We start from the raw sequence: 15,887 nt of genomic DNA, 5'->3' as shown, positions 1-15,887 counted from the left end.
ATATTTGTTCATGTCCTGTGGCTCTCAGACATCTGACGTTTATTCTATATGGCTGTAAAGTAAAGCAAGTTTGGCCACCTCGATCCAGACCCTTCCATCAAAGCTTGTGATTGAGCTGGAGACCTTTACATCTGCATTCTATCACTCTAGCAAATCATGTAATGTATTTGCCAGCATCCCCTTTTGGGTTCCATTTCTAATGGGTTCCATTTCTCCTATTCATTTATGTTACAGTTTACATGACAAGATTTTTTCAAGTTGACCTTTATTTTAGGGTTAGACTGACATCCCCGCCCCCCAATGTCATTTAAACTCCTTGTTCTTTGTGTTAAGGGATGTGGGATGCAGGCGCGCCCAATTTCATCAGATCTTGGATGCTAAGCAGGGTTGGTATATCAATGGTAGATGACTGAGGAAGACTCCACAGAAGAAAGAAATGGCAAAGTAACTCTGCTGCTCATCTGCCTTGCAAGTCCATTGCCAGGATCATTGCCAGAAGTTAGTTGTGACTTGAAGGCACATGCATACATATCTGTGTGTCAAAGGTTTATAAAGGTTCCTTCAGATTTTCAATATTAAATCCTTAAAGCTTTTCAGGAAGTCAAATGCATGTTTATATTTATTTGAATTGCTGTGCCCTCCTCTATCCTGCCCACCTATCACTTATGTCCATCACAGGGGCAGCATCAACCAGGTAGGTACATTTGGAAGATTGTCTGGGATCTTGAAGGCTCTTGGGATGGCGTTGTAGGAGGGAAATCTCACTGTGTTCCCCATGACAGTGGAAGTGACCACTTTGATACTGCTGCATTTCTAGTCACATTCTACAGTTACATTCTTTAAATATTCGAAAGGCTGTCATTTGGAGGAGGGCAAGGCGCTGTTCCAGCTTGCAGCAGAGGATAGGTATCAGCTGGATATTAGAAAGGTATCATGCTGGATATTAGGAAAAGTATCAGCTGGATATTAGGAAAAACCTTTTCATGGTCAGAGTGGTTCAAAGGTGGAATCAGCTGTCTAGGGAGGTGGTGAGCTCCCCTTCACTGACAGCTTTCATGAAGAGGCTGGACGAATATTTGTCAGAGATGCTTTAGGCTGGTCCTGCATTGGGCAGGGAGTTGGACTACATGGTCTGTATGGCCTCTTCCAACTCTATGATTCTATATTCCATTCCAAGACCCCTGGTTTCTACTGGCTTAGATTCCTGGGAGTCTGCATAGAATTCCATCATACACCACCTACCTTGCTGGCTTGAAATCTTCCCTTCTGGGCAAAGGACACAATCATAGCAACAAAATTTCTCCCCTTCTTTCTTTTTCTTTTGGGTACCAGGGTGGCAGAAGTCATTACACACAGAAATGGGCCGCCCCTATTTAAAAACAACAAGTATGGTGGGAGAAACTAGACATTATCGACTGTTTATGTGAGCAGTAAAAAAAAAAGGTAATAATAACAAACATTGAATTTTCACAGTCATGTAGTATTTCTCATTGGTGGCTCAAAGTATTTTTTCAACCTCTACCTTGTAGGGTTGCTAACCTTCAGGTGGGCCTGGGAATTGTCCCGGAATTACATCTCTAGACTAAAAAACACATGAAGCTACATAACTGACTTAGACCCTTGTACCTTTGAAGTCAGTAGTATCTACTCAGACTGGTAGTTGCTCTTCAGGGTTTTATATATTTAGGTCTTTTACATCACCTCCTGCCCGATAAATTGAGATGCCAGGGACTGAATCTGGGACTCTTGCCCCAGCCCTGCCAACTTGCTCACCAGAATCCTTCATATTTTGTCTAAAAAGATCATTAAAAAGTAGGGATGGGATGTTACAGTGTAAGAACAGTGAATCTCAACATAGTGCTATGACATAATAGTAAGTGTTCTTAAGCTCAGCAAGGTTTAACATTTCATGTAACTGTGTATGGCACAGAATAAATGCCAGTCAGACGCAGGGAGCGGAGAAGGGGTCGCAAATACAGTAGAAGAGAGAGTCAGGATACAGGATGACTTTGACAGATTAATTTCAATGGAGATAAATAAATTCTACATTTAGGTAGGAAAAACCAAATGCATCATTATAGGATGGGGGAGATTTGTCTTGACAGTTGTATGTGCGATAAGGGTCTAGGTTCTAGAGAGCCAGTTTGGTGTTGTGGTTATGAGTGCGGACTCTAACCTGGGATAATCAGCCCTACCTATCTCATGGGGTGTCTGTTGTGGTGAAGAGAAGGGAAAGGAGATTGTAAACTGCTCTGAGACTCCCTTGGGTAGTGAAGGGCGGGGTATAAATCCAATCTCCTCCTCCTCCTTCTTCTACCATACACTGAACATGAGTCAGCAGTGTGATGCGGTAGCTAAAAATGTGCCCTGACTTGGATAACCCAAGCAAGCCTGATCTTGTCAGATCTTGGAAACTAAGCAGGGTCAACTCTGGCAAGTACTTGGATGGGAGACTTCATTGAAATACCAGCAGTCAGGAATAGAGCGGCAGACTTTATTCAGCCACCTCTCTGAATATCCTCCAGCCCCCCAGTAGGGGCCAGTCTCCAGAGGTCACCATGAATTCCATGTACACACAGAGTCACCAGAGGTCACCATGACTTCCAAGTACACACACACACACACACACACACACGTGCGCGCACACACAGGGAAATTCAATTTTGGGCTGTATCAACAGAAGTATAGTGTCCAGATCTTGAGAAGTGATTATATCTCTTTACTCTGCTCTGGAGTATTGTGTCAGTTTTCGGTACCACAATTTAAGAAAGATATAGACAAGCTGGAACGTGTCTAGAGGAGGGCAACAAAGATTGTGAGGAGTCTGGAGACCAAGTCCTATGAGGAAAGGTTGAAGGAGCTGGGTATGTTAAACCTGGAGAGGAGACAACTGAGCGGTGATATGATAACAATCTTCAAGTACTTGAAGGGCTGTCACATAGAGGATGGTGCAGAGTTGGTTGGACTAGATTAGAACAAGTAGATTGAAATTAAATCAAAAGAGTTTTCAGCTAAACATTAGGAAGAAATTCCTGACAGAGCAGTTTATCAGTGGAACAGGCTTCTTTGAGAGGTGGTGGGCTCTCTTTCTTTGGAGGTCTAGATGGCCATCTGACAACAATGCTGATTCTGTGAACTTACGCAGCTCACAAGAAGGGAGGGCAGGAAGGGTTGCATCAATTCTTAGTTCTTGTGGCCCTTTCTTACACGCTCAGGGAAATTCTGATCACCACTTTGGGGTCAGGAAGCAATTTTCTCCAGACTAGTTTGGCCACACATCCCAGAGGTTTTTTGTTGTTGTTGTTTTGCCATTTTGGGGGCATAGAGAAGGGGTTACTGGGTGTGTGGGGGGTAGTTAATTCCTTGCATTGTGCAGGGGGTTGGATTCGATGACCCTGGGAGTCCCTTCCAACTCTATGATTCTATGACCTTTCCTATGAGGAAAGCCTGAAAAGAAACCCAGCTTTCTTGACCCACAGAATGGAGTGGCCTCAGACAAAACCCCGTAGTCTGCACCTGGTTGAAATTTGTCTGCCACACAATTCTCTCCTCATGAAGGATGAATACTTGTTCTTCGGCAGCATTGGAATTCACACTTCCAACTTTCACTCTGACAAAAGTCTTGTTTGGGAACGTTACCAAGTTCATGATGTCAAATCCATCCCCCTTTTCCCAGTTTTCCATAAAAGACACAGGTTCACCTATTGAGTTGTTAAATGAAACACCTTGAATAAATGGATTCAGCTGGTAGAAAAGGGGGGGGAGAACAAAATATTGTAGTTTAATGTTGAGATTACAAATATTTATGATCATTTTTAGTGGAAGAAGAGTAAAAATCTATGGCTAATCTTTTTTCAGCACCACACAAAATTCTGTCACTGAATCCCATGTATGCACTTTGTATTCCTATGTATACTATGTGGTTAACTGTGTGGACTCTAATCTGGGAGAACCAGGTTTGATTCCCCACTCCTCCACTTGCAGCTGCTGGATGACCTTGAGCAAGCCATAGTTCTGAGCTGTCCTTGAAAGGGCAGTTCTTGAAAGAGCTCTCTCAGCCCCACCTACCTCAAAGGGTGTCTGTTGTGGAGAGGGAAGGGAAAGGAGTTTGTAAGGCACTCTGAGACTCCAAGTTAAGGGTGGGGTATAAATCCAATCTCTTCTTCTAATAATAATAATTCATGTTGCCTCATTTTTTGCCAATGCTTTCATGACATTACCTGCCAAGGATGCAAATCATGAAATTCAAGTCTTTTGCTCCGTAATATCGCTCTGTACTTCAACATAGAGGTGTACATGGCATGCAAAGCATGTGCTGTGGCATAAACAGCATTGTAGATGCTGTAGCTGTGGCCACTCATGCCCATTTCAAAAATATGCCCTGGAAGGCTGTCCATGTGCTCCTCCCCAGTGCATAATGCATCATCCATCTCTGCATCCTGGGGGTCTAGTAATGAACAACCAAATGCTTGTCCCCAAAAGTCCTTGAGAAAACCATCTTTTATATTCCAATATGGTTTAATTTTTTTCAGAAAGTTGTGGAACCCTAAAAGTTCATTTGAGTGAATTCTGAAGGAAAGTGCCCCTTGGAAGAACTGGAAATCCCAAGCTCGCTGAAGGCCTGTCAATGCAAAATCAATTTGGGCCATCATTATCCACACCTTTCTCAATGACATATTTTCTGTATAGCTATGATCTGCTAGAAACATAAGGCAATTCAAAGATATCATTGTCCTTGATTCCCCATAGAAGATAAATATATTGGCTTTGCTCTCTCCGTCCTTGATTCTCCATAGAAGATAAATGCATTGGCTTTGCTCTCTCCGAAAGGCAAAAATATATTTGATGCCACAGTATTAAGGTCATATAAGTTATCCCAATTCACTTGGTTTGGGATTCTTTCTGTAAAGGCCCAACAGATTCCATGCTGGGAAAATAATGGCTCCAGGGTTTTCAAGAAACTGTCTCCACTGTTGTCATCCACAGCAAAGAGCCCGACCCAGGTCCATCCAAAATACTGAAGTAATTTCATAATTCCTGTGCATTGATGGACTTCATTCGGGACCAAGCGGAAAAACGTAGGGGACTGTCTTGTATTACTCTCCTCTTGGGCAAATGAGCCATAGGTGAGCTAAAAGGAAATGCACAGATATTTCAAGAAATTCTGCCTGTGTGTTCTTCTGCTTGTTTATGCTATGAATATTTGCTGAACGGAGATTCATAATTTCCCAAAGTTTGACTCAAAATCCAAACCTGTCACTGTCACTGAGGTTTGTTCCTTCAATGTTTCCATCTTCCCATCCAACAGAAAATTTCCATGCAGCTACTTTCTAAACCCTTTGTTCCATGTTGCTTCATATGCTATCAGATCATGGACAGGTTATGCCTCATTAATAAATTCCATTTTGAGCCTCTGCTGCAAATAATCTGAGAAGCTCTTCATCATAAAAGAGGAATGTAGTTTTTCCCTCTCCCTTTAGATACCATGAAGGTTGAGCAGGAAAACGGCAGATTTTGTCATATATTTGGCTGATATATACATACACACCATGAAGGAATGAACTGGAAATATTAGATATAATTTACCACAGGACCTTTTTTTGTTTGAGCATGAAAATCATGGGAAAATATCCATGATCCTAATGATGTCACCATTTGGACACACAGCATAAAATGTTAATCAATCAGCACTTGTTTTGGCTTTTCTTACCCACAATTGTCTGGCCACTGCATCTGTAGTGGGAGGCAACTGTTGTCTGTGCAGGAAATGTCTGGATATCTGAAGAAGGCTCACTGGGTTGAACTCTGCTTGGTCGTGTTTACTGTAATTGTAGTCTTATTTCTATACCATCAACTTGTGGAACTCTATTTGTATTTATTTAATGTGCACTGTTGAGTCCTTAGACCAGCGGTTTCAGTCTAAAGCCTAAGTTCAAGGCCTATGTTTTTAATTTGTATTTTAAGTACACTGTACAATAAATCGATATATTTTGTTTAATCCATTTTTAACATTTTTCCTGTTCAACCTTCATGGTGGTGAATGCAGTTTTTTTTAATTGGGTTTGTATTCCCCCTTTTTTTGGTCTATAGGTTCTCTTTTCCCAACAATTCCCATGTAGCAATGTCTGAAGATGAATTTGTGAGTAGCTTATCTCCCCCTGAAAGCAATACATTTAGATGATGAGGAGGATGAGGATGAGGATGATGATGATGATGAAGAGGAGGAGGAGGATGGATTTTTATTCCGCCCTCCCCGAATGGGCTCAGGACAGATCACATCAAGCACAGGTCAACAAACCCCAAGCCAGGCACAATAAAGTGTATCAGGAGATACCTCACATAGTTACTAATGCTGCAATGTTAATGTTTCATGACTTTTTATAATGAGGGAATGGCAGCAGATTGTGGGGCCTGTTTGAGAACTCGCATTCCCTCTTTGCCTGAGACACAAGTGGTTCAAACACAAGGACATATGTTGCTGAATTTTTGATGGAATGAAACATATTAATATGCTACAAATCAAAGTGCGTAACCAAGTATCCACACCCGCACTGAATTTTCTCAATGGGTGGTAATACAGTGCAATTTATGGCAAATATTCATCAGCACATTTCTAACAAGACCTTACAAAAGACCCAGTATTTGCTATTCCCCCTGACCCACTGAGCCAACCATTCCATATCTTTTTTTTACTTTTTTGCATATAAATACATATCACATTTTATTTCCTGGCTACATGCCTTTCTCTCCTTCTGAACCTAAAAAAAAACCCTGCCAGACATGAAAGTGTAATTTAAAAAAAAACTATATCCATAAATCTTACCTGTGGTATCTTGTAAAGACCTAAGATGTCTGCTATATGGAAGGAGATGTCAGAACTAAGTCCCCCAATGACTGCCATTACATTCTTCTGAATACCACATTCATAGTTGGGAAAATATCTGTGTGACTTAAACAGGAGATCCAACAATGTACGATAGGTCATTTGGACACTGTAGTAGCTGTCACAGATGTGGAACCCAAGAGTGACATTGGGCAGGATCTTGGGGTTCTGGTTGATCTCATCTATAGCAAACACCAAAGCCAGGACATGCTGGTAGAACTTTGTCAGCATGCTGTGAACAGAATTTCATACTCATTTATTTATTTATTTATTCATTCATTGTCAGACTTTTACCCCGCCCTCCCCGCAAAGCAGGCTCAGGGCGGTACCATCTTTAATGGTAGAGTTCTACAATGGTTTGCAACAACTCTGCCTGTGGTTTTATTAACTCTGTGTCAGGTTATTGCTATTGCTATTGTTCTTTTCTAAGCTAATAAACATATTGTTCTTCAACCCAAATAACATTTTGTATACACAAGAAGATCAATATTGTGTAACACAATATCCTACAATATGTCATCAAGGGGTTTAAATGTATCTAAGCAGCTACAGCACAATGTGCTGTGCCTGATGACTTAGGGTTCATGCATGTGCAATGGACAAGATGCAGACATTTCCTTCTCAGAGGTTATGCTTCCATGGGCCTCAGAATCTAACACAGAAGGACATAAGAAGAGCCCTTCTGGATTAGACACATCCTGTCTTATACACCTGCTATCCAGTTGCCCTAGAGAGGCTAAAACAGAACACAGAGACCAAGGTTTTCTGCTGATCTTGAATCCTAACACTAGTATTCCAAGTGATACTACCTTTGCATGTGGAAGTTATCATTAGTCACCATGGCTAGTATGTATGTATTTATTTATTCATTCATTCATTCAAATTTATACCCTGCCCTCCCAGCCATGGCCGGCTCAGGGCGGCGTACATAAAATCAGTAGAGTATTTAAAATAATACAATGAATCAATTAAAACTGTGTAAAACCAGATTACAATTCCATGCTACCATAGTAAGTGCTAGATTTGCTGTAATAATGTTCATGATGGCTATCATCAACTCTCACTTCCCAAGCCACTCACAGGCCTATCCTCCACATATATGCTCAAACCTTTTGAAGCTATCTGTTCTCGTGACCATCACTATGTCCACTAGCATTGAATCTCACCAGTTAATCACTTGCTTAGTGGAATTCTCCTTCCTTTTTGCAACCTTAATGTATTGCTCATCAATTTCATTGGACACTCTTAAGTTGGAGTATTATTTATTTATTTATTAGATCTAAAACTTGCCCTTCCCACCAAGGCAGGCTCAGGCGGCTTATATAGAAGTTTTTTAAAAACCAAATAAAACCATACAAACAATTCTAAAGTGCTATGCATAGATACTGCATATCAGACAGTGAGACAACAATTTCCAAGTATTATCCATAACAGGTGTTAGTTAGTAATGGTAATAGCCGATGGTAGAAATTCCAGGGTAAGGCTCTGGTTTTAAATTAAGATGTTATATGTGGCTCTCACTTGAATGCCTGGTGGAAGAGCTCTGTCTTGCAGATCCTATGTTACTGTAATAAATTATGGGGAAAAGAGGGGAGAAAAATCTCATCTCTTCACCCCATGCCAAATTTTATAAACTGTTGAAGACTCTAGCATTATACAATAACATTTTTTATTGATGAAAGTATGGATATCAGCTAAAAACAAGAATGTGATAAAGAATTCGTTTCAAGTTAAATGAGCAATACATTTCTTTTTAAATGTGTGCCTTTTTCACAGATTTCCCCATACTATTAAGTTTTGCAATGTTTAATATATTTTGCATTTTGAAAGAGTTTCCCATTCCCTTTATTTTATACAGTCTTTTACATTCTGAGTTTGCATTCTATCATACTTGCATGCATGTAATTGATTCCAAATCTGGTGCAATAAACACATGGGCAGTAAAATATTGTAATTACCTGAGTCTAAGCTCATTGAAATCTCTCTCTCTCTCTCTCTCTCTCTCTCTCTCTCTCTCCCACAGAGAGAGAGAGACAGAGAGAGAGAATAAAGAGATTGGATACCCAAAGTACCCAAAGGAGTACCCAAAGTACCCAAAGGAGTCTCAGAGCGGCTTACAACCTCCTTTCCCTCCCCCTCCACACAACAGACACCCTCTAAGTTAGGTGGGGCTGAGAGAGCTCTGACAGAAACCACTCTTTTCCAAGAACAGCTGTGCCAGAACTATGGCTTGCCCAAGGTCATCCAGCACATACAAGTGGAGGAGTGGAGTATCAAACCCGGTTCTCCCAGGTTAGAGTTCATCCCAGCCTTCAAAGTACTACAAGTGCTCATTTTGGGAGAAAAAAATGCAATTCTGGGAGGAGACGCTATAAACACAGCTAACACTTTGACCATCCTATAACTGTCAAGAAACACTGCTATGGTTTGTGATCTGGTCAAGTTCATACGATTCAAGAGAGGCATGGGAAACCTTACTCCGGAAAGTCAAACAAGCCATCTGAGGGATTCTCTTGGAAAAGAAATGTGTGAAGAGGGTAAACAATCTGAGAAACAATCCCACCAACAAGGACATCCCCAGACTGATGGAAGTCATGCGGAACAGGGAGAGGGTCACTCAGAAGACACTTCCAAGTATGGACTCTACATGCCATGGGAGGGAAAAGAACGAGCAAGATCACCAGCTTCTCCATCCTACCAGCAGACCTCTCTAGACACAGATGCTCGTCTGCCCATTTTGCCATGGATGTTGGCTGCCCAAACCAATACATCCCTTAAAGAGAAATACACCAGCCTGTTTTCCACCAGCAGGATAGTAGTGAACCCACATGCTTTGAAAGAGAGCTGAAGTTGCACATGTATCAATCGCAAGACTGATAGATTCAAACCAAGAATGAAAGGCAGAATTGGCAGCTCCTTTTGCCTCACTCTTGTGCTCATTTTGAACAACGCAGAAATAAGGGCATTTATCACATCTTTCAGACTTGCTCATTAACACTGACTCTACCTAGCTTACAAGAGGAAATTGCAGTGGTGTGGATAATTGCAGAGGGAGATAATTACATCTGAAGAGTTTGAGCTCTAAGTGGATATCGTGGTGGAAAATAACGAGTCTCATATTGATTGGCCCAGACCTAGTGTTATCAAGGGGATGGGGGTCAGTATTTCTCAGCAAGACACATTTCATTTATTTTACTTTTATTTACTTTATAATCTGCCTTTCCTGCTTGGGACTCAAGAGAGGTTACTGGATACAAACAGAACAATCTGATAGTTGAAACCACCAAAGGAAATGCAATAGGACTAATAAAGCGGATGGCAAGGCAAAGAAAATGCAGTAAAACTGGTGATATGATACCTATGGTAATCATTACATTGGACTCATGCGTTGTAGAGAGGCTCTACTTGGCTGCTCCATTCTACTACAGTTCTAATTTCTTTTTTAAGACTGCCCTCTTGAATGTTATGGTTCTGCAAATTCTGTGGAATGTCAGTAGTGTAGGAGTGTTCCTGACATCCCAAGCAGGCTCATTCCACTGAGAATGTATGTGAATGGGCAGCTGCCAATCTTACCCATTTGCAGGATGGCCCTGACAGAGTAGGGTTTAGTGGTGGCAGGGTTTGTGTTTAGCCCTGACTTAGAAGAGTTGAACACAGATAGAGAATTGGGGAGGTTGGCAGGAGGAGTGGGTAGATTGGAGAAGACTCCCATTCAGGCCAGAAAAGGTGTTGGCTGAGTGGTAGAACATCATTTTGGCATGCCAAAGGTCCCAAGTTCAATCCCCTGCATCTCCAATTACAAGATCTGGAAGTAGGTGATGTGAAAGTGTGTGAAAGACCTTAACATAATGACCTGGTGAGCTACTGCCAGCCTTAGTGGACAATACTGATTTTGATGGACTGAGGGCCTGATTCAGTATAAGGCAGCTTTATGTGTTCTGTTGTCTGGAGATAAACGCCAGGACATCTCCAAATTGCACCTAGAGATTAGCAACCCTCCAAGGTAGAGGTTGAAAAAAGTACTTTGAGCCACTGATGAAGAAATACTACCTGATTGTTAAAATTTACTGTTTGCTATTACCCGCCCTGATCCCGCTTGTGGGGTGGGTAGGCTATAAATATGAATGAATGAACTTTTGTTTCCTGAGACCAGAAATGGGAGACATTCATTAATCTTTTTTCAGGCAACACTGCTTAAATCCCAAGTGTCAATGATCCCAGTCTAAATTGTCCTATTCAGGCTCCTCAATGCCCCAAAGGGTGGGGTAGAAATTTAATAAATACATAAATAAATGAATCTGATACTTCATTTCTAACAGGTTGTTAGCCGATTTGCCTCATGCTAATAGCGATCTTAGGAGAATTAGGATATTCAGAGAGGCAATGGCCAAATAAGGGAGCAATCACCTGTGTGCACAGGGGTCCTGCTTCTTCCAGACACACCAAAAATAGACGCTGAGACTGACGTCAGTATAAGATGGTTTTGTTTATTGAAGGTATTTCAAGCATGCAACAACACAAGCACATGTGCAATTATACAGCATCTAGGAAATAGAGGAGGATAGCACATTCGCATTAGTCGGATGTTTCATTGAGGGACAATACTTTACCTGTCCGTGGTGAGATGGAGTGAGCCTCAGGAAAAATGAGGGGGACTATGGGGTGTTGGGGGGGGGATCATGTCCTGAACCGGCAGAGGCACAAGGAGACTTTGGCTGTGCAAACCAAGAGTCGGGAGTTTAGGATTTGGGTAGGAGGGGGTCAAGAGAGAGAGAGAGAACTAGCACTGGGTGCCCTCTTTTAAAAAGGGGGCTTGAGGGGTGGGCTAGGCTTGGCCACCTCTCTTGGCACACCTCCTGCTGGTTCGTCCCTGAAACCATGCTGATTGGCACTGGGGTCAAAGGTGTAAGAGGGTGGACAATGCGACCTAATGAAAAACTTGTCTGGAGAGTGGCATCTGATGGGATTATGACTCATGCGGCCAGAGCCATTGTTCTTGCTATTCCTTGATTGTATTATGGCTGTACTTTCGACTAGGTGATATATTAGGTGGGGGAAGAGAGCGTTGCCAACATGCCGGGAAGAGAACTCTTCATGGAGTTTGAGTCCCCTGTCCTTGGTCTTCTGCCCTGGCATGGCAACTGCCTGGCTTTTCAGTGCTATACATGGCTAGGGAACTGGTCCATCTTACTGCAGGTAAGAGGGTTGGTAGCATACAGGAACCATAGGCACATAAACTCACAGGAAGGCTTCCTTCTTCTGGGTGTGTGTCTGTAACTGGCATCACTTGGAGTCACCTTACAGTTCAGCCCCTTTTGCACACAATTAGCAAAGTTCAGGTTTTTATCACTTACGATTTCATAAGAGTACATGTAACAGGACTAAGAAAAGAAGTTTGGCAACACACAGAAGAAGCCCAAGAAGATTAATTGGACATTACTAACAGTTTAATTTACCAGTTTATATATCACTCAGCTTTCTCTTTCTCCCACTGTCTACCCTTCCCTTTTTTTCTTTTAAGCGAAATACCTCCCCTTTTTAGGGGAGCCAATAAAATCTTTATTAATAAAGATATTAGGACAGGTGCTGAACTATTGTCTCTTTGGTAAGTGAACCAAATTCACTATCATTTCAGTCTTTTCTCAGTAAATGTCAAAATAAAAGATATACAACATGAAGTATTTCTAAGGGGGGGAACCCTTTATATGGTAACTGGACAGAGGTCATTTAGGAAATGGAGTTATTAGTTACTGCATAAATTACATTATTTCAGTACCACACTCCCAAAAAGCAAACTGTTTTCTGATCAGTCACTATATTTTCACTGGTTCAATAGTCTTTCTTCATTGATAAACATTTGTCACACATTGGTTTTGTTTCATTTCAGTATGGATTCCAACCACACAAATGGAGACAACTAACATGGATTTGGCCAAACTGAGTCTCACACTAGTTGCACTGTCTTCATTCTGTAGACACCACATAAGAAATAAATACAATAAGACAGTCAGATTCTTGATGTTTTCTTCCATATTAGTTGCTTTCTGCTGTTCAGCTCAGGCTTCAGAAGGATAATGAAGCATTTGGGTGAAAAGATACAAGCCAATAACCCTGCACTGGAGGCTAACATTGAGAAGATCTCCACTGCAACCATGTATTTCCCTTTGGTGCTCAAGTAGGTTGGAACAAAAGACAACCAAACACTACAAAATATTAGCATGCTAAAGGTGATGAACTTGGCTTCATTGAAACTACCTGGCAATTTCCTAGCTAGGAATGCCACAATCAAGCTGATGAGGGAAAGAAGTCCCATGTAGCCCAGGACAATATAAAACATAAGAACAGACCCATCATTGCATTCTAGTACAATCTGACCAGTCACTGATTCTTTATCTGCATCTGGAAAAGGGGGAGATTTGACTATCCACACTGTACAAATGACTCCTTGAATAAGGGAACAGGAAAAGACAATGGAATTGGTCAGTCCTTTCCCCACCCACTTCCTCATGCTGGATCCTGGCTTGGTGGCCAAGAAAGCTACAACCACAGTAATGGTTTTGGCCAAGATACAAGAAACAGCCACTGAGAAGATGATGCCAAAAGCAGATTGTCGAAGAAAGCAAGTAAGCTTCTTAGGTTGCCCGAGAAACAGTAAAGACGAAAGGAAGCAGAGTAGTAGGGAGACCAGGAGTGCATAAGTGATATCCCGGTTGTTGGCTTTGACTATAGGGGTGTCACTGTTCTTAATGAAAATTCCTAACACCAAAGCAGTGATCAGGGATGAAGACACGGCAACTGAAGCCAATGTGATCCCTAAAGGATCTTGATATGACAGAAAGCTGATTTTCTTTGCAATACATTGATCATGGTCCTTACTTGGATATTGATCTTCTGGGCATTTGAAACAATGACCCATGTCTAAAAGAAGAAGAAAAAACAGAGGGGGCATATCATTGCAGGTACTTGCAGAACACTTGACCAATTTTCTTCACCATGTCCAGGATGGGAGAAATCTGTGAGATGTTCTTCATACTGATTTTAGCAGCTGTTTCTATGGATGGAAGTGTTCCTCCAAAGAGGCAGCTTAACATATTTTTTGCTCTGCAGTTGTGCCTGCCCACCCATCTATCTTTCTGCTCATGGTGGTATCACCAGTTGCTGCTGCTGCCCACTCTCCCCTCCACTTGGATCATGCCCACCCACTCCTCCACTTGGATCAAGCGCTCCTCTTCACTTGGTTGAGGTGGCCCCAATGAGCCATCAGCTATCCAGGACTTTTCCCCAGTGTCCTAAATAGCCAATCCACCCCTGCATTAACATCAGTTGATTTTTCATTATTAATGGCCACAACTGACTGTGTGAATGAACAGCATTGGAGAGGGGCCCTGTAATGATTCCTTGTTTTAGTGAGTGTGTGCCTTTAAATGTTTGGTTTGAGTGTAGTGCTGGAAGGAGAATGATAGAGGAAGACAAGTGTGCTGTGATTGGTGGATGACTGATAGTGTGGGAGGAGTTTTTGAAGTGAATCTGTGTGTGTCTTGAAGTTATATTTTTATTTATTTTTATTTATTTAACTTTCGACTTTATATTCCGCTCAAACCCTCTACAGGGGGTCTCTGAGCGGCTTACAGGTGGTGCTAGTCACACAGTTTATTCCCTAACTAGGGCCACAGAGTCTATAGGGGAGGGACTTCCTACCGGCACCCCTGTGGTGGTTGGTATGTTGTTCCTTGGCTTCGGTGCTTCGATTGTCCCTGGCGGGCTCCCAGTTCAATGCTCTGGCGATTAGTTCTCTATCGGGACGTGCGACATGCCTCCTTCCGGCCCCAGCAACGTCCATCCGGCTCCGCTGTGCCAGCGCTTGACGTCATTGTGCGCCCGTCTCGCCGGCAGTTGCTTGGATGTTCTTTCCTGGCCACCAGGGATCGCTCCACCGGTCGCAGTAGCCTACTGCCACCGCCGCCATTTCGCCATGCCACCTCCGACTCTGGAGCCGATGTCTTGCCGCCGAAGTCAGTTGGATTTAGTTATTGAGCTAGTGAGTCAGTCAGTCAGTGATATGAGAGTTCTGTGTGGGAACTTAAAGAGTCCAGTATATATGTCTTTAAAAAGTTTAAATGTGAAGGAGCTATGAGAAGGGTCTGTGAGACTCTAAAGTTATGAAAGAGAGTAAATAATACAAAGAGCATAGCCAGTGTGGCTGCCTAAGTGAAAGAGAGACTCTTGTCAGAGTGGGATCTTAGTGTCAAAAAGACTGTGTGTGATACCTTGCCAGTTTATTTACCAGTTCCTTTCCCCAAAAACAGTTACAGTTAACCAGCCACTTATTTTTGTTCCTTAATCAATAAATCATATTTTGTTTAAGTTTAACCCAGAATTCAGTTCAATCCTTCCTCAGGGCCACATAGACCTCTGAAAGCCCAGACCCTGGGTCACATTACCAGCAGCAGAAATAGAGAGAAGATTTGGAATTTCTTAAAATTCCTGGTGGCAGCAGAAACTACCCAGTTTATAAACACGGAGTATAATTGTAAAGTGAAAACAGTCCCCCCAAATAAGCAGCACGCCACAGGCACTATTTTCGAATGTATCTCCTTCTGAAGATTCCGGATCCACATGGTATCTGTATAAAGTGATTCAGGCTCAAAAGTTTCAAAATCATTACAGGGTAAGTTACAACTAAATTAACTCTGAACTCAAGTGCACATCATATGCTCAGCAGCTCAATGATCCTGTATGGCCCCTTCCAACTCTATGATTCTATGATTCTACATCACCTACCCTTCTTGTCTGAAATCTTCCCTTCTGGACATTGATCACAAATGTAGCAGCAAAATTTCTCCCCTTCATTCATTTTCTTGAAATAACCAGGATGACAGGGGTCATTGCATAATGAGAGGGGCGCCACCTACCCATAAACATGAAAAACATGAAAATTGTTTTGTATGGGAGGCAATGAATTGCTCATCACTGAAATATAAATATTTATTTAGAATACTTATGG

General features: G+C 42.0%; 1 protein-coding gene across 1 annotated transcript in view; it reads right to left on the bottom strand.

The window, feature by feature from the left end:
* The window catches only part of LOC107117040 (vomeronasal type-2 receptor 26-like), an 8,797-nt gene extending 1,683 nt beyond the window's left edge, over positions 1-7,114 (bottom strand). The window contains exons 1-5 of the mRNA XM_015419073.1: positions 6,824-7,114; positions 4,963-5,131; positions 4,221-4,621; positions 3,517-3,744; positions 1,243-1,369 (exon numbers count right to left, since the gene is read on the bottom strand). Coding sequence (XP_015274559.1) covers positions 1,243-1,369; positions 3,517-3,744; positions 4,221-4,621; positions 4,963-5,131; positions 6,824-7,114 — 1,216 coding nt within the window. The remainder of the gene's footprint in view (positions 1-1,242; positions 1,370-3,516; positions 3,745-4,220; positions 4,622-4,962; positions 5,132-6,823) is intronic.
* Positions 7,115-15,887: the final 8,773 nt, after the last annotated feature.

Source organism: Gekko japonicus, unplaced genomic scaffold, assembly GCF_001447785.1.
Source record: "Gekko japonicus isolate JY-2015 unplaced genomic scaffold, Gekko_japonicus_V1.1 scaffold6171, whole genome shotgun sequence".
NCBI classification, from domain to species: Eukaryota; Metazoa; Chordata; class Lepidosauria; order Squamata; family Gekkonidae; genus Gekko; species Gekko japonicus.
Note: the sequence above shows the minus strand (reverse complement) of the source record. Positions and strands in the feature narration are given on the sequence as shown.